This window comes from Hemiscyllium ocellatum, chromosome 7, assembly GCF_020745735.1.
Source record: "Hemiscyllium ocellatum isolate sHemOce1 chromosome 7, sHemOce1.pat.X.cur, whole genome shotgun sequence".
In the NCBI taxonomy this organism is placed as follows: domain Eukaryota; kingdom Metazoa; phylum Chordata; class Chondrichthyes; order Orectolobiformes; family Hemiscylliidae; genus Hemiscyllium; species Hemiscyllium ocellatum.
Genome location: NC_083407.1, coordinates 11,977,198 through 12,003,533, shown reverse-complemented (window position 1 = coordinate 12,003,533; position 26,336 = coordinate 11,977,198). Strand labels below are relative to the sequence as shown.

The 26,336-nt window shown below is 43.7% G+C and overlaps 2 protein-coding genes across 2 annotated transcripts in view; one reads left to right on the top strand and one right to left on the bottom strand.

The window, feature by feature from the left end:
* The window catches only part of stam2 (signal transducing adaptor molecule (SH3 domain and ITAM motif) 2), a 94,187-nt gene extending 78,587 nt beyond the window's left edge, over positions 1-15,600 (top strand). Inside the window, exons 13-14 of the mRNA XM_060828266.1 lie at positions 2,241-2,410; positions 11,742-15,600. Of these exons, the coding sequence (XP_060684249.1) occupies positions 2,241-2,410; positions 11,742-11,961 (390 nt within the window). The 3' untranslated portion in view covers positions 11,962-15,600. The remainder of the gene's footprint in view (positions 1-2,240; positions 2,411-11,741) is intronic.
* A 1,483-nt stretch (positions 15,601-17,083) lies between these two features.
* On the bottom strand, positions 17,084-26,325 carry LOC132817728 (large ribosomal subunit protein eL39). Its single transcript, XM_060828268.1, has 3 exons — positions 26,228-26,325; positions 24,811-24,914; positions 17,084-17,281 (listed from the first exon to the last, which is right to left on the bottom strand). Exons 1-3 carry the CDS (start codon positions 26,228-26,230, stop codon positions 17,233-17,235), a joined length of 156 nt encoding a protein of 51 aa, XP_060684251.1. The 5' UTR covers positions 26,231-26,325; the 3' UTR covers positions 17,084-17,232.
* Between the last annotated feature and the right edge of the window lie 11 nt (positions 26,326-26,336).

Below are 26,336 nucleotides of genomic sequence, written 5' to 3'. Positions count from 1 at the left end.
TTTTTAAATGCTGTAATTGTACCAGCCACCTCCACTTCCTCTGGCAGCTCATTCCATACACAAACCACCCTCTCTGTGAAAAAGTTGCACCCGAGGTCCGTTTTTTAAACCTTCCCTTCTTTCTTTAAACCTTGCCTTTTAGTTTTGGACTTGCCCTGTCCCAGGGAAAAGGCCATGTCTATTTATCCTATCCATGCCCCTCATGATCTTATAAACATCTGTAAGATCACCCCTTAGCCTCTGACGCTGCAGGGAAAACAGCCCCAGCCTGTTCAGTCTCTCTGTGTAGCTCAAAGCCTCCAACCCTGGCAACATCCTTGTAAATCTTTTCTGAACCCTTTCAAGTTTCACAACACCTTTCCTACAGCAGGGAGACCAGAATTGCACACAGTATTCTAAAAGTGGCCTAACCAATGTCCTGTATAGCTGTAACATGATCTCCCAACTCCTGTAGGAGAAAGTGAGGTCTGCAGATGCTGGAGATCAGAGCTGAAAATGTGTTGCTGGAAAAGCGCAGCAGGTTAGGCAGCATCCAAGGAGCAGGAGATTTGACGTTTCGGGCATAAGCCCTTCTTCAGGAATGAGGAAACTTTCCTCATTCCTGAAGAAGAGCTTATGCCCGAAACGTCGAATCTCCTGTTCCTTGGATGCTGCCTGACCTGCTGCACTTTTTCAGCAATACATTTTCAGCTCCCAACTCCTGTACTCAATACACTGACCAATAAAGACAAGCATACCAAATGCTGTCTTCACTATCCTAACTACATGTGACTCCACTTCTAAGTCAGCATTGAGACATTCCTCTAGTTTAGAGAATTGGTAGTTAACCAATTTGGTACTCTTACTGACCTCACTACCTTAAAATAAAGGGGCCATGGCTAATTGTTAGTGCATCTGGCATTGTTTTGGGTGTTGTGCCAGATAACTTGGGAATGGGTTGAGCATTCACTCAAGCTGCAAGTCCTGACTACCTTGAGCTTGTTTTATGAATTCACAGGATGTGGGTGGTGTTGTTGCCTGGGCATTATATTCCTTATTTCCAGTTTCTACTGAGAAGGGTAGTTGAACTGCTGAAGTACATTTGGTATAGGGACACACAATGTTGTTAGAGAAAGAGTTCTAAGATTTTGACTCTGACAGTGAAAGAGCAGCAATATATTTCCAAGTCTGGATGGTGAGTGTCTTAGAGGAGAACATGTAGACAGTGGTGTTCCCTTTTATCTGCTGTCCTTGTCCTTTGAATTCAGTGCCATTTTTTTTTAAAAAAGGTGTTCCACATGCTTTCTGAAATATTTTCTTGACTTACTGTGCCATCTTCATAACTCAATTACAAGGGGTCATGAGGTCAAAGTGAGGGGGGAAAAGTTTAAGGGAGATATGTGTGGAAAGTTGTTTCCACAGAGGGTGGTGGATGCCTGGAACACATTGTCAGCCTAGGCGGAATTGGTGGGCACGATAGTGTCATTTAAGATGTATGGAGATAGATGCATGAATGGGCAGGGAGCAGAGGGATACAGATCCTTAGAAAACAAGCAACAGGTTTAGTTAGGGGATCTGGATCGACGCAGGCTTGGAGGGCTGTGCTGTTCCTGTGCTGTAATGTTCTTTGTTTTATATGCCCCGTCAAGTCCCTCTATTTTTGTTTCAACCTCAACACAATACTGTTAGCAACTTGTACTACCTCTGTTTCAGCTGAAGTGCATCACTTCACACTTAGTGGCATTAAGCAATACCTTCCCTTATTGCTAGCCTAGGCCTTCCTGAAGTTTCTCACTTGCCTGTCAGGATGTACTGTGTGGTCAAGTTTGAATTGTGCTCAAATGTTGAAATTGTACAGTATGTACCTGAATGCAGGTCAAACAGCAGAATATTGTGGATATTGGAAATCTGAAATGAAAACCGAAAAAGCTGGAAATATTCAGCAGCTGTAGAGAAAGAAACACGAGCTAAGCTTTCAGGTCAATGAGCTTTTCAGAGAGCTGAGAAAAGTTAGAGACAAACAGGTTGTGTGCAGGTCATTCATTACAAACTAAAAGCAATGGTCCCAATTCTGACCCATCGGGGACCCCATTTCCGAAATACTTCCAACCGGTCTGCTGCTCCGGTCAATCTCCCATTCCTTAGCTTATTCCATTCCCTTGTTATCACCATCTCTTTCATGTGTTTCTATCTTCCGAATTACGTGGTACTCCTCGCTTCTGCAAGTGTTTGTAATGTTGCTACCTTTTTGTTTTCCCCAGGTGTATCCAGGACAGACACAGAGTGGGACGTATATGCCAGCGGGCATCTCGCAGGTGACCGCCAGCCAGGGCTACAGTTTAGGACCTGAACAAATTGGTCCACTGCGGTCTCTGCCTCCGACTATAAACTCAGCCAGTGCAACCCAGAGCAGCCAGATGCCCTACATGAGGTACAGTGCTGTCACAGCTTAACTTTATGTATGTGTTTTTTGTTTGCTCATGGGCTGCAATCGCACAGTTTCCCAACATATTTATCACATCAGACTGTGGTGAGCAGCTTAGCCTGATTTTGAACTTGCATGGCAACCACCTGATTGGGAGGTTGTGCATTTCTCGAGAAACAGTCATCCAAATTCCAGGCTGAAACAGTACCAAGAGTGGCAAGGCGCTGTCTTTCAAAGAAGCCATAAATCAATGACAAGAAGCAGGAACATCTGCCTCTCTGCTCCCATCAAGCAGTGAGTTCCTGGTCCCACAGTGCTGTCTCACACAGGTCAGGCATGCTCATCACCTTCTCCTGTGAGAATGCAAACAGGAGGGCAAGTTGGCTGTTGGCCTGATGTGTTTGTGAGGTTTAGGCTGCTGTAGAGGCTGAGAAGCAGATGCTGGCCAACTGTCCTGAACTGTCCTGATATGGAGCGCACGATAAGAATATCTTATTTGAAACTGGGTAGGACAAAGTAAATGATGCATCATTCACTTGTCACTGGCTTTTACAGCTGAAAATATGTTGCTGGAAAAGCGCAGCAGGTCAGGCAGCATCCAAGGAACAGGAGATTCGACGTTTTGGGCATAAGCCCTTCTTCAGGAATGAGGAAAGTGTGTCCAGCAGGCCAAGTCTTAGCCTGCTGGACACACTTTCCTCATTCCTGAAGAAGGGCTTATGCCCAAAACGTCGAATCTCCTGTTCCTTGGATGCTGCCTGATCTGCTGCGCTTTTCCAGCAATACACTTTCAGCTCTGATCTCCAGCACCTGCAGTCCTCACTTTCTCCACTGGCTTTTACTAGACCAATCTGATCTCCTGGGTAGCATAGAACATAGAAAAATACAGCGCAGTACAGGCCCTTCGGCCCTCGATGTTGCGCCGTCCCAAGCCCACCTAACCTACACTAGCCCACTATCCTCCATATGCCTAGCCAATGCCCGTTTAAATGCCCATAAAGAGGGAGAGTCCACCACTGCTACTGGCAGGGCATTCCATGAACTCACGACTCGCTGAGTTAAGAATCTACCCCTAACATCTGTCCTATACCTACCTCCCCTTAATTTAAAGCTATGCCCCCTCGTAATAGCTGACTCCATACGTGAAAAATTCTACTTTTTTTAGTTTTGAATGGCAGAACTGAAGTTCTTCCTGCTTGTAGAGGGAGAGAGTGGGGATGTTAGCTTGACAATATTGTTCCTGGGCTAGTAATCCACAGACATTGACTAGTGAGCCAAAGACGACTCAGTGGCAGCAACAGAATTATGTATCTACGTATTCAATGACAGTGACTCCACAACCTTCTGGGACAGGGAATTCAAATGATTGATATCCCTCAATCTACCATTGCCATCAACTCTGGTTCAATGAAGAGTGCACAAAGGTATAACAAAAGCAGCCCCAGGCTGGGGTGCCAGTCTAATGAAGGTAGACCATGGGACTACTTGCATGCCAAAGCAGTGGAAGCTGACTGTGACAGCCAGTGTGCAGTAATTCCACAACTGCCACTTCCAGTAATGGTATTTCCCAGGTAACAGAGGGATGTAGATCCATGAGTAACCCTATCCTCAATGATGGGGAAGTCCAGCACACCAGTGCAAAAGATAAGGCTGAAACACTTGTGACCATCTTCAGCCAGAAGTTCCATATGATAATCTACCTTGGCCGCCTCAGGAGGGCCCCTGCATCTCTGATGCCAGTCTTCAGCCAATTCGATTCACTCCATGTGGTATTGATAAACAGCTGAAGTACTAGACACTGCAGTAGTTGTGGGCTAGTCTGGTAATTGTACTGAGAACTAGTACTCCAGCGCTAGCCACATCTGCAGCCAAGCTACTCCAGTACACCTACCTAAAAATATGGACAATGGCCCAGGTGTGTCCAGTGCCCATAACTGGCCTGGTTGGATAGGTTCAATGTTGTCACCCCATCAATCTATTCTGTCATCAGCAAAATGATGGAAGGTGTCATCAGCAGTGCTATCAAGGAGAACTTGCTCAGCAACATCGTACTTACTGATGCTCAGTCTGAGTTCCACCTGGGCACTCAGTTCCTGACCTATTGTGGCCCATTACAATATGGACGAAAGAGTTTAATTGCAGACATGAGATGAGAGTGATGCACTGACTTTGCACAAAGGAACTTGGTCAAATTTTGACCATGTGAATTAGCAGGAAGATCTCTCTACTGGTCAGAAATCATATCTGGAAGAAAAGAAGATGGTTGTGGTTGAAGGCAAATCATCTCAACCACAAGAATACAAGAAATAATAGGACAAGACCATATTGTCCATCAAGTTTGTACTTGCCAATTGAATAAGGTAATGGCTGATCTTAGGCTTCAACGCTACTTTTTGACCACTCCCCATGTCTCTTGATTCCTTGAGAGACCAAGAGTCTCTCTGTCCCAGAGTCAAATGTATTCAATGATGGAGACTCCATAACTTTCTGGGGCAGAGAATTTCAAAAATTCACAACTCTCTGGTTGAAGATATTTATTGTCCTCTAAATCTAAAATGATGATTTCTCCCTGATCTGAGACTGTTTTAGTTCCCATACATTTTTAAGGTGAGAGGAGAAAGGTTTTGAAAAAAGAATTGAGGGGCAAATTTTTTTATGTCGTGGTTGGTTTGTGTGTGTGTGTGTGTGTGTGTGTGTGTGTGTGTGTGTGTGGAATGACCTCCCTGAGGAAGTGGTGGATGTGGGTAGAGTTACAACGTTTAAAAAAACATTTGGATAAGGACATCAATAGGGAAGGTTTGGAGGGATATGGGCGAGGAGAAGGTAGATGGGTCTACTTTAATTTGGGATTATGATTAGTATGGTCTGGTTGGACCAAAGCATCTGTTTTCATGCTCTGTGCCCCAATGACCAGTAGAAATAATTTGTGTTTAATCTGTCAAGCACCTTCAAAATCACATATGTTTCAATGAGATCTGCTCTTTTGTAAACTCATTGAATATAGACCCAATTTGCTCAACCTTTCATGATAGATCCACTCCCTCATTTCAGGGACTAATTTAGTAATCCTTTGCTGTATTGTCTCGAATGCACATGTATCTTTTGGTTAAACTTAAATCAAAACTGTAGACAATATTCTAAATGTGGTCTCACAATTGTAACAAACCTTTTTTTTCCCCCTGCATTACAATCTCCTTTGTGTAGAGGCCAGTATGCTATTTTCCTTCCTAACTGCTTGAATGAGCGTATCTGAGACACTCTGAACTTCATTTACAAGTTTTCAACCTTTTATGTTAAAAGAAATCTGCTTTTATAGTCCTGTGACAAAACAAATCATTTCACATTTCCCTACATTAAAATCAATCTGTCATCTCGTTGAAGATTTTGAATTATTTCTGAATGTTTCCCAAGTTCATTTACAGCCATAACTTTTAGTCCATATTCCAAATTAACTCTGGTCCGTTATTTTCACACATCTATATGATTGACTTTGTTAAAGATTCTTGTTCGATTTTGGATAACTTTTGAAACTTCACACAGAATTCAATAGTATTTTTCCCAGAAGAAGGTCTACTGTTGCAACATCGATTAATCATGCTTCATTAAACAATATTAGATCGAAGATAACTTTATCACTAGACAGTTCCACAATGTATTTCTCCAAGGAACTGTCAGCGCAGTATTCTACACACTCAGCTTCAGAGTCTTTTTGCTTAGTCCTTAAGATCAAAAGAAACCTTTTTTTACCCCTCTTTCCCGTATTGAACTTCATTGTGGCTGTAGAACTTCTAAGCTTTTTGTCCCTTCCTATTTGACTCTGCTCATCTTCATCCATATCACCTTACTGTTCTGATGCTTCATCCATTCTCTTTGAATTTCTGAATCTCCATGCAGCACCCCCCCCCCCGCCCCAACCCCCGAAGTTCTAAAGCTAAGATGACTGACCTCCCAAAGTACAGCTCTGAGCAGCAGAGAGATTTCTTTGGATTCCCATTAACTCCAGTTGTGGTAGGGCTCCTAGATGCCCCACACAATCAAATGCACCCTTGATGTGAAGGCCTGTCACTCTTGCCTCATCTCTGGAATTTGGCTCTTTTCTCCATGTTTGAGCCAAGGTTATAATGAGTCAGGAGCTGAGTGGCTCTGGCAGAACCCAAATGGGCAACACTGAGCAATGGGCAGGTGTTGCTTGGAAGCACTGTTTGTGACTCCTTCCATCATTTTACTGATGATCAAGAAAGGACTGATGGTGTGGTAATTGGCTGGGTTAGAAATGTCCTGCTTTTTGTGTACAGGATATACCTGTGCAATTTGGGCTGGCATGGTGGCTCAGTGGTTAGCACTGCTGCCTCACAGCACTAGGGTCCCAGGTTCAATTCCAGCCTCGGGTAACTGTCTGTGAATTTTGCACATTCTCTCTGTGTCTGCGTGGGTTTCCTCCGGATGCTCCGGTTTCCTCCCATAGTCCAAAAATGTGCAGGTCAGGTGAATTGGTCATGCTAAATTGCCCATAGTTTTAGGTGCATTATTCAGAGGGAAATGGGTCTGGGTGAGTTAGTCTTCGGAGGGTCGGTGTGGATTGGTTGTTCCCACATTGTAGTGTACCTAATCTAATCTTTAAAAATTGTCTGCATTATTAGATAGATGCCAGTGTTGCAACTGTACTGGAATAGCTCGTTTTGGGATGCGCCAAGTTTTGGAGCATGTACGTTCACTACTATCACCAGGATGTTCTCAGCTCGTATCATCCAGCTTTTTCAGCCATTTCTTGATATCATTTAGAGTGAGATATTGAAGCAGCCTGTGTTCAAATGAGAGACCCGGACAGTATCAAGGCTTGGGCTGGCGAGGGGCAAGGAGAGAGTGAGGACTACAGATGGTAGAGATCAGAGTTGAAAAGTGTAGCGCTGGAAAAGCATAGCAGGTCAGACAGCATCCAAGAAGCAGGAGAATGGGCATTTCGGGCATAGTCCCTTCATCAGGAATGTGAAGTGGGGGGAGAAGGGAGCGAGAAAGGCGATAGGTAGATGCAGGTGGGGGTAATGGTGCTAGGTCAGAGCGGGGGGTGGAGCAGATAAGTGAGAAAGAAGGTGGACAGGTAGGACAGTTCAAGAGGGTGGTGCCAAGTTGGAGGGTTGGATCTTGGATGAGGTGGGGGAGGGGAGATGAAACTGGTGAAGCTTTCATTCCAACCACACAGCATCAATGTTGATTTCACCAGTTTCCTCATCTCCCCTCCCTCCGCCTTATCCCTGATCCAATCCTCCAACTTGGCACTGTCCTTACCTGACCATCTTCCTTCCCACCTATCCTCTCCACCCTCTGCTCCGAACTAGCACCATCACCACCGCGCCCACCCACCCCGCCACCCTGCCACCCCCCCCCAACACTCTAATCTACCTAATTGATTTCCCAACTACCTATCTCCCTGGCCCCACCCCTCTCTGCCCCCCTCCCCCCAACATTCCTGGTGAAGGCTTATGCCTGAAATGTCGATTCTCTGCTCCTTGGATGCTGCCTGACCTGCTGTGCTTTTCCAGTGCTACACTTTCTGACTCTGACAAGTCACGAGTAATGTTCATGCCACATAATTGCTAGTCAATGATCATGAATTGAATTGAATTGAATTGAATTTATTGTCACGTGTACTGAGGCACAGTGAAAAGCTTTGTCTTGCAAGCAATACAGGCAGAGTTAAATAGCATAGATAAGTAAATAATAGATAAACACAGGTACAGGCGAATGTGAACAGTTTCGAATCCATTCAGTATTCTAACAACAGGGTAGAAACTATTGCAAGACCGGCTGGTGCGTGTGTTCAGGCTTCTGTACCTTCTCCCCGATGGTAGAGGTTGTAGGAAAACATTGCCAGGGTGGGGTGGATCTTTGAGAATGCTGGTGGCCTTTCCTTGACATCGGGCCTGGTAGATGGATTCGATAGATGGGAGGTTGGCCTTTGTGATTGTCCAGGCCGAGTTCACCACTCTCTGTAACCATCTCTGATCTTGAACGGTACAGTTGCCATACCAGGTAGTGATACATCCAGACAGAATGCTCTTGATGGTGCACCTATAAAAGTTGGCAAGGGTATTCGCCATCACGCCAAATTTCCTCAGCTGCCTGAGGAAGAAGAGATATTGTTGGGCCTTTGTAACCAGTGCGTCCGCATGAAGAGTCCAAGAAAGCTTGTTGTGGATAACCACTCCCAGGAGCTTGACACTCTCCACTTGTTCCACCTCTGTGCTGTTAGTGTGTAGGGGGGCATGAGTAACATCCCGCTGAAAGTCAATAATGAGTTCCTTGGTTTTGCCAGCATTAAGAGCTAGGTTGTTCTCAGTGCACCATTTTTCCAGGTCTTCCACCTCCTGTCGGTAATCTGTTTCGTTGCCATCTGAGATTCGACTGACTGTGGTGGTGTCATCAGCGAACTTGTAAATAGCGTTAGTCTGGTATTTGGCAATGAAGTTATGGGTATGCAGTGAGTGCAGGGGGCTGAGTACGCACCCCTGGGGGGCTCCAGTGTTGAATGTTAGTGAAGATGAAACATTGTGGCCTGTGGGTCAGAAAACTGAGGATCCAGTTGCAGAGAATGGGGCTTAGTCCAAGATCACTAAGTTTAATAATCAGTCTCGAGGGGATAATAGTGTTGAAGGCTGAAATGTAGTCAGAGTAGGATTCTTATGTAGCTGTTCTTGGTGTCAAGATGTTCTAGGGAGGAGTGAAGGGCAAGTGATGTGGCATCTGATGTGGATCTGTTGGTCCGAAAGGCAAATTGGAGTGGGTCAAGAGTAGTGGGGAGGCTGGAGTTGATTAATGCCATGACCAGCCTTTCAAAGCACTTCATGACCACCGAAGTTAGGGTCACTGGGCAGTAGTCATTGAGACATGCTGCATGAAACTTCTTAGGCACAGGGATGATGTTGGCTCTCTTGAAGCAGGCAGGGACAGTGGCCTGCTGCAGGGAGAGTTTGAAGATGTCCGAGAAGACCTCTGCCAGTTGATCTGCGCATGCTCTGAGTGCGCTGCCTGGTACTCCTCTGATCCCATTGCTTTCCTTTGATTCACATGAAGGAACACTGATCTGACCTCATGTAGTGACTGTTGGGATAGATTCATCAGAATAGGTGTTATCTCTCCTTTGAAATTTTGCTCAAAGCGAGCATAGAAGGCGTTGAGACAATCTGGGAGGGGTACGTCATTGTCTCTTTTTAGAACCTGTGATGTCATTCAGTCCCGGCAATAGTTGCCGGGTGTCTATCTGGGTCTCTAGTTTGGATCAGTATTGGTCCTTGGCTGTCTTAGTGGCTTTGCGAAGGTCATACTTGGGTTCTTTATATTTGAGTGGGTCTCCTGATCTGAAGGCCTCACACCTGGTTTTTAGCAGGTTCATCCAGGGTTTCCTGCTGGGGAACACCTGGATTGACTTCCTCTGTATGCAGTCCTCCACACACTTGCTGATAAAGTCTGTGATGGTGGTGGCGTAGTCGTCCAAGGTACCTGCGGACTGTTTGAACATGGTCCAATCAGCCGATTCCAGACAGCACTGGAGTTGATCCTCTGCCGCCTCTGACCAGCACTGGACCTGTATCCGCGAGGAGGATCTCCAGCAAGAGAGAATCTAGCCACCTCCCCTTTACTGTCTATGTAATTCTGTGGTCAGTAACTCTCTCCTCCTGACTCCTCGAAATTTGCCCACCATCTACAAGGCACCTTTCAGGAGTGTGATGGTGTACAACATGATGAAGCTTAACACTGTCCAAATCAAAGCAGCTGGCTTGATTAATGTCTTGTTCACCACATTTAACACTGACCTCCTTCTCCACAGACGTGTAATGGCAGCTGTGTGTATCATCAACAAAATAGACTAGCAACTGTCAAGTTCCAACCACAGCACCCGCCACTACCTGTACCAGCTCGAAGGATAGGGGTGGCATATACATGGAAACTGCAAGTTCCCATCCAAGTCAATCACCATCCTAACTTATAAATACGTTGCTGGGTGAAAATCCTGTAAACTTCCTCCCGAATAGCACTGTGGGTGTTGCCACATCACATTCAGTGCCACAGTTCAAGATGGCAATTAGGGATGGGTGATAAATGAAATCACTTTGAAATTGGTGCCCACATCCGATAAAAATATCCCCAATTTCCATCTGTCACTGCAGCTAGGGTATCTAAATTCAGTTGGTCAGTGAACATGGAACAAAGTCAGTCCTATAATGTTGACCCTAAAATTACCAAATTGTGGGAAAAATCCATCTGGTTCACTACTTTCTTTCAGGGAAGGATGCCTGATGTCGTCCTCCTTTGGCTGACATGCTACACGTAGCAATGTGGTTCACTCTCAACTGTCCTCTTAAGTGTCTCAAGGGCAATTAGAGTGGGCAATGATATTCCTAACCCATAAATGCATAAGTTAAATAAAAATATAGTGATCTGGAATAGTGCAGTAAGCAGGTCATGATTAACCGTTTCATGCCATCGTGTCTGCTCTTACTGTCTGACCAGTTCTCCTGATCTTATTCCCCTGTCATCTTCCTGCAGCTCTGTATGTTCTTCCGATTTGGATAATAATCCAGTTGCTTTTTGAATGCTTCTAAAACTGCCTCTTCAACGCATTCACAGTGCTTTCTGATTCTTAACCACTCATTCCTTTTCTCTCCAGTGGTTTTTTTTTTGCTAATTTTACCTTCAATCTGTGCCCTCTTGTTTTCGATGCTCTTACCAATCGGACGTTTCTCACTGTCTACTCTTGTCCAGATACACTCGTGATTTTGATTCCTCACTTCTCTGCTTTCTCTTCTCCATGGAGAAAACATCCAAGTTCGCCCAACCTACTTCCGTAACTGAGTCGTTATCCCTGGAATCATTCTTGAGAATCTTTTTCTGTAGTATCTAATGAGTTGATGCCCTTCTTAAACTGGGATGCCCTGATGAACTGCAGCTGTTCAAGAAGGTGCACTAGGTGCACTACTGTGCACTAGGCAACAAATGCTGATCCAGCCAGCGACACCCATATTCTATGAAAGAATAAAACCTCTCCCTAATGTAAAGAATAAATAAGGAAGAACCTAACACAATCCATCAGTTAAACATAACTTACTTTCTTTTGCACTATATGCCCTCATGAATAGGTCTGACTGACTGTAAAAACAAGGGTTGCAGATGCTGGAAACCAGATTCTAGATTACAGTGGTGCTGGAAATGCACAGCAGTTCAGGCAGCATCTGAGGAGCAGGAAAATCGACGTTTCAGGCAAAAGCCCGTGACTAACTGTGCTCCATTTACTTGAAGGCAACTTTCTGAAAAGATGTTTCTTTCTAATTTTGTTAAACAGCACCGGACCGCCACAAGCCTACATGACGCAAGCAGCAAGCCTTCAGGTGACGACTGGACCAGCTGCTCCCTACACAGCGCAAGCAGGACTGAATAACGACATGTCCGCCTATCAGAACACTACTGTCAGTGGACCTCCTGCTGCTGGCTACCCCATGGTCTCCCAAGCCCAGCATATTCCTCAGCACCACTCTAACTATTTTCAGCAGCCTCTGCTTTGAGAAGTGCAGCTCATGTGAGCCTTTCAGCAGGTGACCTGGTTTCCGTGTTATTGTGCTACATACTGCCCTGCTGAGATTTTGCCACACAATGGGGCTTCTATACCAGTAAGTAGGGATCCCCTATATTGGGCATTTACTGTAGGCAGTAATGTTTCTGCCTCCCTCTTTAATGAAAAGTAATACTAAATTTTTTGTAATCTTTAGATGTATTTCTCCACTCTACATATTGTTTAATGTGTTTGCATGGTGGTCTTACTCCCTCTGCTATTCACACGATTGGCAGCTCTGGTTAGTTGCCATTTGCTGTAAATTGTGGAATCTGTAATTGATTCATATTTCCCCATAGCCTCAGTGGCAATATAAGAACTACAAAAGATCACAGTCCCAAAATACCCTTGTGCAGTCCTGCTGCGATCTCTGAGCTAGATGAGAGTAAGCGCAAAGTTTTCTTGATAATCTGAACTCAACTGGAGAGAGGCTGCTATTGGCTGCAGTACTCTTGGGTGATGGAAATGGCCAGGGTTCAAGTCAAAAGAAAATGCACGATCTTGCAGGGCTACCCGAAGGAATTTGTATAAATGCTCGTTGTTTCAATGCCTGCCTCAAACGAGAGCTAGGAATGATGTGGCCTTTTGTTTTGGAACCTAGTCTAGGTGTCCACCTGAAGAGACAGCACTTGACAGAAATGAGTATCACTGCCCAAACCTGCTGAAGGGTATGACCAGGGCAAGGCTCTAGTTTATCCTGGTCTTCAGGTTTCCAGTTTTTGCTGTGTCCTTCTGGTTCACCCATAGTTTTACTCACTCAAGCTGATCAGGTTCCAAAACCAAGCGAAGGTGTTTGGAACGCGATTGATCGTGGCAGGGCCTTCTGTGAATGAATTGAGATTGAAAAGATACCCGAAAGCAACACCAGGGGCTTTGAAATAATCATTTCAGCTTGGTTTGTTCGAAGGAAATGAGTAAATCAAAATGGTGTGGGGTGCTTATTAGAGAATTCACAGTGCGGAAAGCAATCTAGGGGATCATTTGACAGTGTGGTGAGCATATTAAGAGTATTGAGCTCTGTAAGGCTCCAGAGCACTGGCTTTACCAACTGAGCTATCAGTCCTAGTTTCCGTACTTTTTCTTTTGACCTGTCGAATTCATCCTAAGTTAGCATAGGCAATGCTAATTTGGTTATGTCTGACTTGGTACCAATTTACATCCTTCATTTGTTGCACTCATACAGTGACCCAGATTGCTGTGCTTTTTTTTCTCATTTTTAAGTATCGTAGCAGCATAAGTGATTCTATAGTTTGTATCCTGACTGGCAGTGATCGACAAGTTGCACTTTTCTTCTCGACAAAAACCTGTTGCATGTTGCCCACACACTTTCAAACCTACAAAATCTTGCACAATCAATCAGTTGATCAGTTCTGGGATAATTCTCCCCTGACACTAAAGCTTTAAGAGAATCATCCACATTCCTTTGTTTTCCCATCTCCGCGTTTACTGATGATCAAAGTTATGTTGGAATTGTTTCAATTCTGTATTTGTTAACTCCTGCTCACCCCCCCCACGAATTTGCATGTCACTCATTAACACTTGCTGAATCTTTGCGGCGAGGGGTAGGGTTATTATTGCGGGGGTTGGAGTTTAAGTGATTATAAACTTTAGTCTTTAGAACGATCACCGAGGGAGTGCAGTGCAGTGCTCGTATCTTTTTTAGTACTCTGAAGAATGTATCCTGTCTTCACATTGAGGGATTGTAATAGACTTTTATAACACAGATCCCATACTCTTTATCCCACATCCTGTCTCCTTGCCACATTTTGACTTCATTTTTATGAATAAATGTTTTGAAGCAGGACTAGCTAAAATGCAGAATTTTTGTTGCATTTAATTACAATCTCATGTCCTTGCTCTTGGGACTTTGGATAGCTGATGATTTACAAAAAGAAATATAGATCAATTGAGTTTTGAAGTTTTAATGACCATTTCAACACCAAATTAGTGTAAGATGTAATACAAATTAATCAAGTAGCTATTATCCACTAACAGACAGAACTGGATGTGATCAACTCAAATTGATTACTGCGTTAATGGAAGTATTGGGAGAGTGGCAGGGAGAGGAGGAGTGAATGATTGTTAGCAATGAAGACATGCTGCATTTGTAATGCTCTTCCTTCTCAATGTTGGGAAGTGTTTTTCTCTTTAACTGGATCTGTGTGCAACTGTAGGTCTCGACAGTGTTGTATGCAGATCAGGTAAAGCTAGATAAAGACTAGCCAATGTCTGTGTCCAAACCATTTTTAGGACTGATTTTTAACCAGGTATTCTGTTTTGCCCACCCAAAACTAAAAACAAGACACTTATGTTCAATTACAAATCTTTTCATGAATCTGTTTTGCCTTCTATTTGGCCACTGAATCTTCAGTAAGCTGTCCCTCACATAAACCCATTCTATGTTTCTGCTTTTAACTATTGCAGTTTTTCTCTCTCACATGGCTGGCAGCCTTAACTGAGAAAGTATTTGTGATCTAGCTAGGGAATGACCAACTCCCTTGTGAGGCTGATTTTGTGTGGTCTGCAGAGCAGTTGTTTGTGCAGTCCATTCTGGCTGGAACCCATCAGACTTATGTACAATCTGCTGTTCATGAGGCACTTTTTAATTCCATTTAGTTTTGGAATTTTCTTGCCACTTTGTTTTGTTTATATAGAATTTACAACACTGCAAGACCATGTAACCCGATTGATCATTGTTAGCACTTAAAACTCTGCAGGCCTCCCTATGTCACCGCCTTGTCCTTTTCTCCCTGATTATCCAATTTTGCCTTAAATTCACTCTTGGACTTCTGGGAGATGTTTCTGTTGCACTCCCCTAATTAGTGACTGTCTTGTATATGTGGACTTGCCCAGAAGAAACACCTATTCTATAATCTAATTTATCAAGCATTTCCTAAATTTAAGAACTTCAATGCTCCTACCACTTTGTAGAATGTAGGTAGAGCTCATGTGAGGTGGCTGTTTTGATAGCCCACATACATACTTAGTCTGCAAGGTACTGGAGATTTTCTGGGATTTTTGAGTTAAAGACTAGGCTGTAGACTATGTACACTCACAACTCAGTAGCAAGAACAGGCTTGAAGGAAAGAGATATTAGTCATTTTATTTTGCTATTAAATCTTTGCTCCCTTTTATTTTAACTTGATTTTATTTATATAAATTACTTGTATTTAATCAGCACAATAAGATGGAAACCAATTTCTTCCTTGCCCTACTGACCCCTGAATAAATTCTATCATACCATATGTTGAACAGATTGTTTATAGTTGTACTTTACTTTATTCCTCCCATAATGAAAAAAATCACTGGGTAGCAGTTTTGACTGGTTTCCCCACTCTTGACATGCTTTTGTGTGTGATGCTCGATCATTGTAATTGGGAGTGTAGGATTAATCTTTTCCTTCAAGTTGTTTTTATTTTGTATCTGTCTGAGAACCCTTTTTAATTTTATTCTTTCTTCATTGAGTGCTGTAATATATAGAGATGCCAGATGTCAGCAAGAATGAAACAGTTTGCTTGTACTGAATTTACTAGGCTTCCTTGCCTTCTGGGACTTTCAAGTAATAAAGGAATTAATTTTTGTTTAAAATTTGTATGTTTTAGCTTTTCAGTGTCTTATTTTCCTCCCACTCTTAGTTTTGAATAAGGCATTATCTAATCCTATTCAGCTGGGTCTAAGACTCCCATAGCAAGTGCAAGGCAAATTCCCACCACAACCATCCCAAACTGCACTTGCCCAGTATTTATCCTACAACTACTATTACTAAACATAGAACAATACAGCACAGAACAGGCCCTTCAGCCCACGCTGTTGTGCTGACCATTTGTTCTAACTTAAGCACCTATCCAATTGTGGCGTAAAGATCACCAATGATTCTGACTCTGCCACTCCCACAGGCAGTGCATTCCATGCCTCCACCACTCTCTGGGTAAAGAACTTACCCCTGACATCCCCCCCATATCTTCCACCCTTCACCTTAAATTTATGTCCCCTTATAACTGTTGTACCCGGGGAAAAAGTCTGACTGTCTACTCTATCTATTCCACTGATCATCTTATAAACCTCTATCAAGTCACCCCTCATCCTTCGTCATTCCAATGAGAAAAGGCCTAGCACGCTCCTCGTACGACCTATTCTCCAATCCAGGCAACATCCTGGTAGATCTCCTCTGCACCCTCTTCAAAGCTTCCACATCTTTCCTAAAATGAGGTGACCAGAACTGCACACAGTACTCCAAATGTGGCCTTACCAAGGTCCTGTACAGCTGCAACATCACCTCACAACTCTTGAATTCAATCCCTCTGCTAATGAACACTAATACACCATAGGTGGCTAGAGCTTGTAAGAAGGCCTAAGTGGCAACTTTCAAAGAGCTATGAACGTAGACCCCAAGATCCCTCTGCTCCTCCACCTTACTAAGAACCCTACCGTTAACCCTGTATTCCGCATTCTTATTTGTCCTTCCAAAATGGACAACCTCATTTATTAGTGCTGTTCCTGGGATCATCTTGCTGACCTTTAAAGCAGCCAATTGTTCACATCTTTTTAAAAAAGGAAACTGGGCAGACATGGCTGCAGTTTTAAAAATGTTTACTGGAGCATATGGAGAGTTGTCTGCAATGACCGTACAAAAGGAGCTATTATGTTGGAATAGACAAGTCTAGCAGTAAGAAAAGGCATTGCAGTGTTTCAGCAGTAAATGAGCTGAGAAAGAAAGAATTGGACAATGTCATAGTATGCTCACAGACTAACACATGAGAAATTTGAAGTTCATTAACAATCTAAATCAAAGTGCTGGAAAAACTCAGGTCAGATAGCATTTGTGGAGAAACATTTCCAGTCCAGTGTTCCTGCTGTCAGAAATTGCTAGAAAATATTAACACTTCTGGTCCAGTTTGGAGCCGAAATGTTAATTCTTTCTTCACAATGCTGCCTGATCTTCAGCATCTGTAGTTCTTTGGATTTTCCAACACTGAGGAATCTATTTGATTTCAGCATTTTTCCAATCCAAAAGGAAGTCAAATCACACCAATGAGTGTACTTCAGGTTAAATTGCAGTGAATGACAAGCAGACAGCAATCTCATTATTTATTTTCCACAATAGAAAACAGGAGACAGGGAAAAAATTGCCATTTGTGGTCAACCTTTGCTCAAATCCATACTTCCACGACTCTGTATGAAAAAGCAATCGGGGAAGATAGTTGTACGCCAGCGGTGAGTTCCTTTATAGGCCCAATTTAGTTCTTCTCCAGTGTCTCCTTTTGGAGTTGTACCTATAATGTACAAGAAACAGCTGAGATCAGAGCTTAGTTTCCAAATGCAAGCAGAAGCAAAGTATCGTTGAACAAATTTCAACTAATATTTGCATCTTAATTCTTTGTGCTGAACAACATTTAACATGCAATGCAGTTTGATAGACATGTAGCTGTTATAACAGATCTCACCACGAGAAGGCAAGACTAGACAGAACATCAATAGCCTTTGATATTAGCAGGGTAAATGACAGCACATCACCGAGAGAAGTACTGCAATTGCAGACCTGCTTTCAAAAGGGAGAAAAGAGAGCAAGATATAACAATGTCTGACGTCAGTAAAGCACTTCACATTTCCGGTCAAAGATGTTACGTCAGAAATGGACTTTCCTCATTCCTGAAGAAGGGCTCATGCCCGAAATGTCGACTCTCCTGCTCCTTGCATGCTGCCTGACCTGCTGTGCTTTTCCAGCAATACATTTTCAGCTCAGAAATGGGGTAACAGACATTAAACAATAGCTATTTCTGTCCACATACATTGCTTATTTTTTTGAATATTTCCAGCATTTAGTATTTTCATTTCAGATTTCCAACATCCAGAGTATTTGCCTTTGTGACAAAAATAAAAGGTCACTTTTGTAATTAAAACAAGGACTATGGATGCCTTCTTGGTAAGAGACACTTTGATCCAGATCCATTCTAGCTTGTATCAAGATAGTGCCAGCACTGAGTTAGGGACAAGGGGTTTTTTTTCAAGTTAGCAACCTGTGCTAGGACCACACTTTACAATATATATTAGTAATCTGGAGGAAGGAAATTAATGTACTGTAGCTAAATTTGTAGATCTCTCAAAATAAATGGAAAGGCAGATTGTGAGTTGAGATATTCTGGATGTAGGCTTGCTTACTGATGAAGGCCTTATGCTCAAAATGTTGATTCTTCAGTGAACCTCCAGAGGCTCACTGAAGATGTTAGCTAGTATGGTGACGAAACATCTGAAGTTGTCTCGAGACTCTCCTGCTGGCCAGGAGCCCGGCCTCACTGCAACACCTTCCTCATCTAGGCAGATTCTTAACCTTTCTCCACATCATGTATTCAGATAGGCAACAACTAGAAGATTAATTACCTGAGACTAAGAGGAGGTTTAACATGTTTTGGGGAGAAAGGGCTTATGCCCGAAACGTCGAATTTCCTATTCCTTGGATGCTGCCTGACCTGCTGTGCTTTAACCAGCAACACATTTTCAACAGAACACTGTCAGTGTCCAGTTCACTACTTGTTTGCCCAGGTTAACGTTCTAGGGACATGGGTTCAACCGCTTCGGTGGGTCGGTGTGGACTTGTTGGGCCGAAGGGCCTGTTTCCACACTAAGTAATCTAATCTAATCTAGTACCAGAAATAATGTACAGAATTTGAACATCTGTACAATGCCACAGTCTATGTTATTGAAGAGCAATTATTAAAGCCCCATTGTCACATTTTCTGTTTGATTTGAATTGAGCAGAGGAAGCATCAAATTACTAAATATACCCATTAACGTGATAACCCACACACCATGCTCAGTCACTCCAGCTTTTGCTCAGAGACCTGAGAATCACGTGCTTCTAGGGAAGAGTCACTGATAGTCTTTTGAGGAATTATAAGAATGAAGGGTGAACCTGTTTGGATGCTACAATATTTCATAGAAACATGGAAGCTGGATGGTGAGCTCTTCAAGCCTTCTCGCTATTAAATCCTATAATGGCCAATCTGCTACTTCTATGCCAAATTTTCTTTCACTACTTTCTGCCCATCCCCCTTGATGCCTTCAGCATCTTCTTTGAAGAGATTCAATGACTTGGCCCCCACAGCCTTCTGTGGTAGAAAATTCTACAGGTTTCACTACGCTGAGTGAAGAAAGATTCCTTCATCTCAGCCTAAATGGTCCCGAGACTGCTTCTTAGTTCCAGACTTGCTAGACAGGGAAAACATCCTTTCTGCAATTTTTTGTCGTTCATTCACAAGATGAGGGCATCACTGACTCGACTAGCATTTATTGCCCACCAGAGGGCAGTTAAGAGTCAATCACATTGCTGTGGGTCTAGAGTCACATATAGGCCAGACCAGGTAAGGATGACCGTTCCCTTCCCTAAAGGGCATTCGTGAACCAGGTGGGTTTTTTCCATCAACCAACAATGGATTCATGGTCAGCATTACACTCTTAATTTCAGATACTTATTGATAATTTAAATGTCACCATCTGGCATGGTTAGATTTGAACCCAGGTCCCCTCTCTGCATTACCAGTCCCCCAGGTCCCCTCTCTGCATTAACAGTCCACTGATAATGTCACTAGACATTTACTTCCCCACATCTAGTTTGTCCAGCCTGTTGGATTTTTATATGTTTCAATAAGATCCCCTCTCACCCTCTAAATGCTTGAGATTACAGGCCTGTTGAGCCAAACTTTCCTTGTACAACATTTATCATCATCAGCCTGGCAAACCTCCCCTGCATTCCTTCTGTGGTAAGTACATTCTCACTTTGGCAAGCAGATCAAAAGCTGCACACACAATAGGCCACGTAAAACTGCAGTATGTCAAGCCTGACCTGAAATCCTCTTGCAATGAAGGCTAATATACAAGATACCTTCCTAACTGCTTGCTGCACATGCCTATGTTCATTGATTGGTTACAAGGACACCCAGATACATATATATTTTCCCTAGTAAGAGACTAGAACAATGGGATAGAGTTCAAACAATAAAAAAAGTTCCCCTCCCTCCCAAACTCCTCCTGCCCCATTTCCCTTGCAGCCTCCTTCTCCATCAACCTACTCTTAATAGAAACAGACAACAGAAGCAAGAGTCAGCAATTTGGCCCAACAAGCCTCCACCGCCGTTCAATTTGATCCTTCAACTCAACACCACACTCCTGCTCTCTACCAATACCTTCAGCCTCAAAGTTTATTTCTTTTCCGAATAAACTAGTGACTTGGCCCCCTGCCACCTTATGTAGTAGAAAATCCCCACAGAGCACCGCCATTTGAGGAAAAACAGTTCTCATCTCAGTCCTAAATGGTCTCCTATCCTGAGGCTGTGATCTCTGGTTCTAGATTTCCTGAGCAGAGTAACACCATTTTTGCAACTAGTCTGTCCAGCCTCATCGCAGTTTTATACGTTACAATGAGATTCTCCCTCATTCTACTAAACTCCAGTGAATAGAAGCCTAGTTGACCCAATATCATCTTGGATGATAAATCTGCCAACCCAGGATGCATTAAAATAAAATATTCATGTTCTGAGGGGTCACTGGACTCAAAATGTTGACTCTGCTTTCACTCCACAGATGTTGCCAGACCTGTTGAGTTTCTCCAACAATTTCTATTTCCTGTTCAACCTATGCTACATCCCCTCTATGGCAAGAACATCTTTTCTTCCTACTTGCAGCCTCCTCTGATGAAGAGTCCTGCCAGGCCTAAAACAAAAATTCAGTTTTTCTGTCTCCCCAGATGCTACCAGGCCTGCTGAGTTTCTCCAGCATTGTTTGTTTCAGATTTTCAGCATCTGTAGTGTTTTATTTTTAGATAATCTATGTACAAGTACCCACAATTGTGCAGACAAGAGCCAGCAATACTGAAAACACAAGAATTGGGAGCAGGAGCATGCCATTTGACCCCTTGAGCCTGCTCTACCCACCAATAAGATTGTTGCTCTTTGCATGTATAATTCAAACAGGAATTAAAAGACATACCACAAGACACAGGAGCAGCAGTGGGCCATGTAGCCCAGTGATTCTGCTTTGCCATTCACAACTGATCTGATCATCCTCAACTCTACTTTCCTGCCCTTTTCTCATAACCCTCGATTCCCTTACTGTTTAAAAATCTATCTCAGCCGTGAATATAATTAACAACCAAACCCTCTATAACCGTCCAGTTTCACCAGCCCAAGAAGTAATTCCTCCTCTAGTCTTAAAAAGGCAACCCCTTTTTTTCTGAAATTATGCTCTCAGGTCCTATACTCTCCCACAAAGAGAAATAACCTTTCCACATCTACCTTGTCAATTCCCCTAAGAATCTTCTACATGGATGTAGGTTTGTTCGCTGAGCTGGAGGATTCGTTTTCAGACATTTCATCACCATACCAGGTAACATCTTCAGTGAGCCTCTGGATGAAGTACTGAAGCCCCCGTTCTATTTGTGTGTTTAGGTTTCCTTGGGTTAGCATTCCAACCGGAATTCTTATCAAAAACACATTAACTTGGATCCCATTGAACACCCCTTGAAAAAAGAACAGGAAATGACATCACCATAGGAGATGACATCACAACAGGAAATGACATTGCCAACCCAAGGAAACCCAAACATAAATAGAAAAGGGGCTACACTACCAGTGCTTCATCCAGAGGCTCACTGAAGATACCACCTGGTATAGTGATGTAATGTCTGAAAATGAACCTTCCAGCTCAGTGAGCAAACCTACACCCAGAACCTCAACCTGAGCTACAAATCTTCTCTAAACTCACTAATCTTCTACATTTCAATAGGATTGCATCTCATTCATTTTAAAGTCCAATAAGTATATGTTCAACCTCCCCCTATGAGACCATTCCTTCATACCTAGGCTCAGTCAAATGAACCTTCTCTGGACTGCCTCTAATGCCAGTGATGTTTCCCTACATAAGGGATCAAAGTTTAACAGTATTCCAAAAGTGGACTAATTATCGTATTATATAATTTTAAGAATTTTGTACTCCATTTCCTTTGTAATAAAGGCCAACATTCCAGTCTTCTTTCCCACTACCCACTGAACTGAGTCATAGAGAGGTACAACATGAAAACAGACCCTTTGGTCCAGCCCGTCCATACCGAACAGATATCCCAATCCAATCTAGTCCCACCTGCCAGCACCTGGCCCATATCCCTCCAAACCCTTCCTATTCATATACCCATCCAGGTGCCTCTTAAATGTTGCAATTGTACCAGCCTCCACCACATCCTCTGGCAGCTCATTCCATACACGTACCACCCTCTGCGTGAAAAAGTTGCCCCTTAGGTCTCTTTTATTTCTTTCCCCTCTCACCCTAAACCTATGCCCTCTAGTTCTCGACTCCCCAACCCCAGGGAAAAGACTTTGTCTATTTATCCTATCCATGCCCCTCAATTTTGGAAACCTCTATAAGGTCACCCCCCCAGTCTCCAACGCTCAAGGGAAAACAGCCCCAGCATGTTCAGTCTCTCCCTATAGCTCAAATCCTCCAACCCTGGCAACATCCTTGTAATCCTTTTCTGAACCCTTTCAAGTTTCACAACATCTTTCTGATAGGAAGGAGATCATAATTGCACACAATATTCCAACAGTGGCCTAACCAATGTCCTGTACAGCCGCAACATGACCTCCCAACTCCTGTACTCAATACTCTGAGCAATAAAGGAAAGCATACCAAACGCCTTCTTCACTATCCTATCTAACGCCTTCTTCACTATCCTATCTACCTGTGACTCCACTTTGAAATTGTAAGCATCAGTACATTCTGAACAGAGCTCTGGCAGCTGATTTGTTGATGTTACGTGAAATATTTCAATACATTTAAACATTTTGAAGCTATGAACCTGCACTCCAAGGTCTCTTTGTTCAGCAACACTCCCTAGCACCTTACCATTAAGTGTATAAGTCCTGCTAAGATTTGCTTTCCCAAAATGCAGCACTTCGCATTTATCTGAATTAAACTCCATCTGCCACTTCTCAGCCCATTGGCCCATCTGGTCAAGATCCTGTTGTAATCTGAGGTAACCATCTTCGCTGTCCACTACACCTCCAATTTTGGTGTCATCTGCAAACGTACTAAGTGTATCTCTTAGGCTCGCATCCAAATCATTTACGTAAATGAGAAAAAGTAGACTTGTACACTAGTTTTCTGTGATCCATTCACAAGGATTCCCAAATTCCTCTGTACCGCAGCTTTCGCAATATAAATGATGTTCAGCTCCATTATTCTCCCTGCGAAAGTGCATAATCTCTCATTTTGCCACACAATATTCCACCAAACAAGTTGTTTTGCTGACTGGCCTAATCTATCTATAGCACTCTGCAGACTGTGTGTGTCAGCCTTACCACTTGCCTTCCCACCTATTTTTGTGGCATCTGCAAACGTGACGTACTCTTAGGAAGACCTTGGAATGGATCTTTGAGCAATAAAAGTGTTTACAACAGTTAAAGATTACTACTCAAGATGGGATTGAAGTCAAAGGAATACAGGAACAAACATCAGAAACAATGAAAGAACAGTGCGCAGTGCATGGAATCTCTGATATTGTAATACAGGATTTAGGACCATCTGATCCCGCAAGCCTGTTCCTCCATTCGACAAGACAGTGGCAGACATCGTCATCGTCTAACTTCTCTTCCTTGTCTGCCATCCACAGCCTTGACTCCCAAATCAAAAACACATCCAAGTCAGCTGTGCCTAAATTCAATGCTTCTGCCACCTGCATTGACTTCTGAGAAGTGTTCCCCAGACAAACAATCCTGCAAGAGAAAATAATTCCTCCTATCTGACCTAAATGGGAGGCCAGCCAAATATTTACCTGTATCATCCAGGTAAAAACAATGACTGCAGATACTGGAAATCAGATTCTGGATTAGTGTTGCTGGAAGAGCTCAGCAGTTCAGGCAGCATCCGAGGAGCAGTAAAATCAACGTTTCGAGCAAAAGCTCTTCATCCAGTACCAGATTCCTCAAAGGGGAAACATCCTGTCAGTATCCAAAATGTCAGCTCACCTCAGCATTTTGTACACTTACACCAGAACATCACTTAGTTTTGTGCACCAGAAATAATGAGCATCCACTGACACACCAGGGTGGGAATTTTCAGGACAGGCATGCAACATGAAGCAATGCAAAACCCTCAACATTGGAAACTTTTCACCAAGTCATTCCTAAGCTGCCTCTTATGATCCAATGAGGATCGGGTGGTCAGACAAGATTCCCGGATGTGGATTTTTTACCTTAAAAAGTTGATACGCAAGTCATAGCTCTGATCATGACAGTATGCTCATGATGCTGAAAATGTGTCACTGGAAAAGCGCAGCAGGTCAGACAGCATCCAAGGAACAGGAGATTCGACGTTTCGGGCATAAGACCTTTTTCAGGAATGAGGAGAGTGTGCCAAGCAGGCTAAGATAAAAGGTAGGGAGGAGGGACTTGGGGGAGGGGCGATGGAGATGCGATAGGTGGAAGGAGGTCAAGGTGAGGGTGATAGGCCGGAGTGGGGTGGGGGTGGAGAGGTCAGGAAGAAGATTGCAGGTTAGCAAGGCGGTGCTGAGTTCGAGGGATTTGACTGAGATAAGGTGGGGGGGGGGGGGAAATGAGGAAACTGGAGAAATCTGAGTTCTAATGATGGTTCAACCACTAAGGGTGACGTTATAGGAACAAAGATCTCTTGTAGCACACTGAAAACTGGTTTATGATTCTCTGCTGAATTGTGAAAGGAGTGCTGTCGAAAAACTTGACCAAAATCAGTTTTAAGACATGAGTTGAAAGGAATAGAGGGGAAGGGAATTTCCCAGTACCTGATCTTGTTGCCAGTTTTCATGCGGATCCACTGTGGAATTGGTCGGTTTTGCTTCATCTTCTTGGCGAGGACACGCTTGATCCTGAAAGTTTTATGGGATGGCTACAAGAATAAAAGAAACGAATGGACAAATGAATATTTGAATCACAATGTCTACAGTGACATGTGAAAAATGAATGAAGAACACTTTGTCAGTTGTAATTTTATAAATGGGGGAAGTGGTGCAGTGGGAACCTGCCAAACCTGTCAGGTGGGAGGCTACTGCGTGGAGAGTACAGCTTTGCTACCATATGTCACAGTGGACCACAAGGTAAAAGTTAGTCTTCAAAAAAATAAAGATGAAATGTTAGCTTATGGCACAAAGAGGGTCAACCCAGTCCCATTTTCAAGCATTTGATCTGTAGTCCTGAACGTTACAGCACTTAAGAGGTGCACGCCCAGGTGAGGTGTTTCTGCCTCCACTGCCTGAAACAAAAAGGGACACAGCTTCCTCACACCAGCAGCTGAGGTGCCAGTCTCTAATACAGGCCAGTTACAAAAACTGCGATGGTTAGTCACCTCATCTCCCTGAAGTGGAGCCAAACCTGGAAACGATTCTGGAGCCGGGGATTCAGGACAGATCGGAAAGCCCGGTGAATGACACAGAAGAGATGCTGGTTCCTGTTCCTTGGATGCTGCCTAACCTGCTGTGCTTTAACCGGCAACACATTTTCAACTTCATCCACTATAACCAAAGCTGAAGGTCCGGGCAAACCTTTAGTTCGACATGAGATGAAGTGCCATGTAACAGACCAAGATTCACATGTTGAACTAAGCAGCAAGAAGACTTTCAGACGTTTACAAGCGTTTCATTGCAAATTCAGTTCAGCACAGTCAGTTTTCATATTTCCCTGCCAGAAATCTCCACTACCCCCCCCCCCCCCCCCCCCCCCCCCCTCCCTTGCACTTTGGGAAAACACAGCTCTTGCAAAGTCCCTGCTGCTCTGATGATAAGTGCCCTGGTTGAACTTTAATGGGACTTGCATCTGTAACACTAACACATTTGGGGAGGTGGGGGTGGGGGCAAGATGCCCAACTGCCCCAATGTTGTGTGGCCATCCCATATACTGACATCATTCGCTGAAAAGACAGAGACACTTTTCCCCTCGGCTTGCTTTAGAAAGGTTTTTGGGGCGCGGTACCCATCAGGGCTGCACACCACACACCGGTCTGAGGCTGGATGAGCCACTCTCCAGTAGCTTAACGCCGGGAAGGAAAAATAAAATAGGTTATTTACTTCATCCTTACGGCTTTCCGTTTCAATACACATGCTGAATGTTACAGCGGGCCTTTCCAGACGGATTCGCCATATTTACTGAACGATACGCCAGCCCCGATGAGGCGGATGGCGATGGATTGTATCCGCTTACACTCACCATGGCGGACACCTTTCAGCAGCTCCAACGGCCCCCCAGAAAAGAAAGAGGAAGTGATGCCGCGAGGTCAGAGGTTAAATGCGGACTTCCGCCGGGGCCCTCGCGTCGC

Bases quoted from the DNA above. Each gene is read 5' to 3' on its own strand.
- LOC132817728 (XM_060828268.1), bottom strand. The intron at 17,282-24,810 runs GTACTGGGAAAT...TGTACATTATAG, and splicing joins AAAACTGGCAACAAGATCAG to GTACAACTCCAAAAGGAGAC.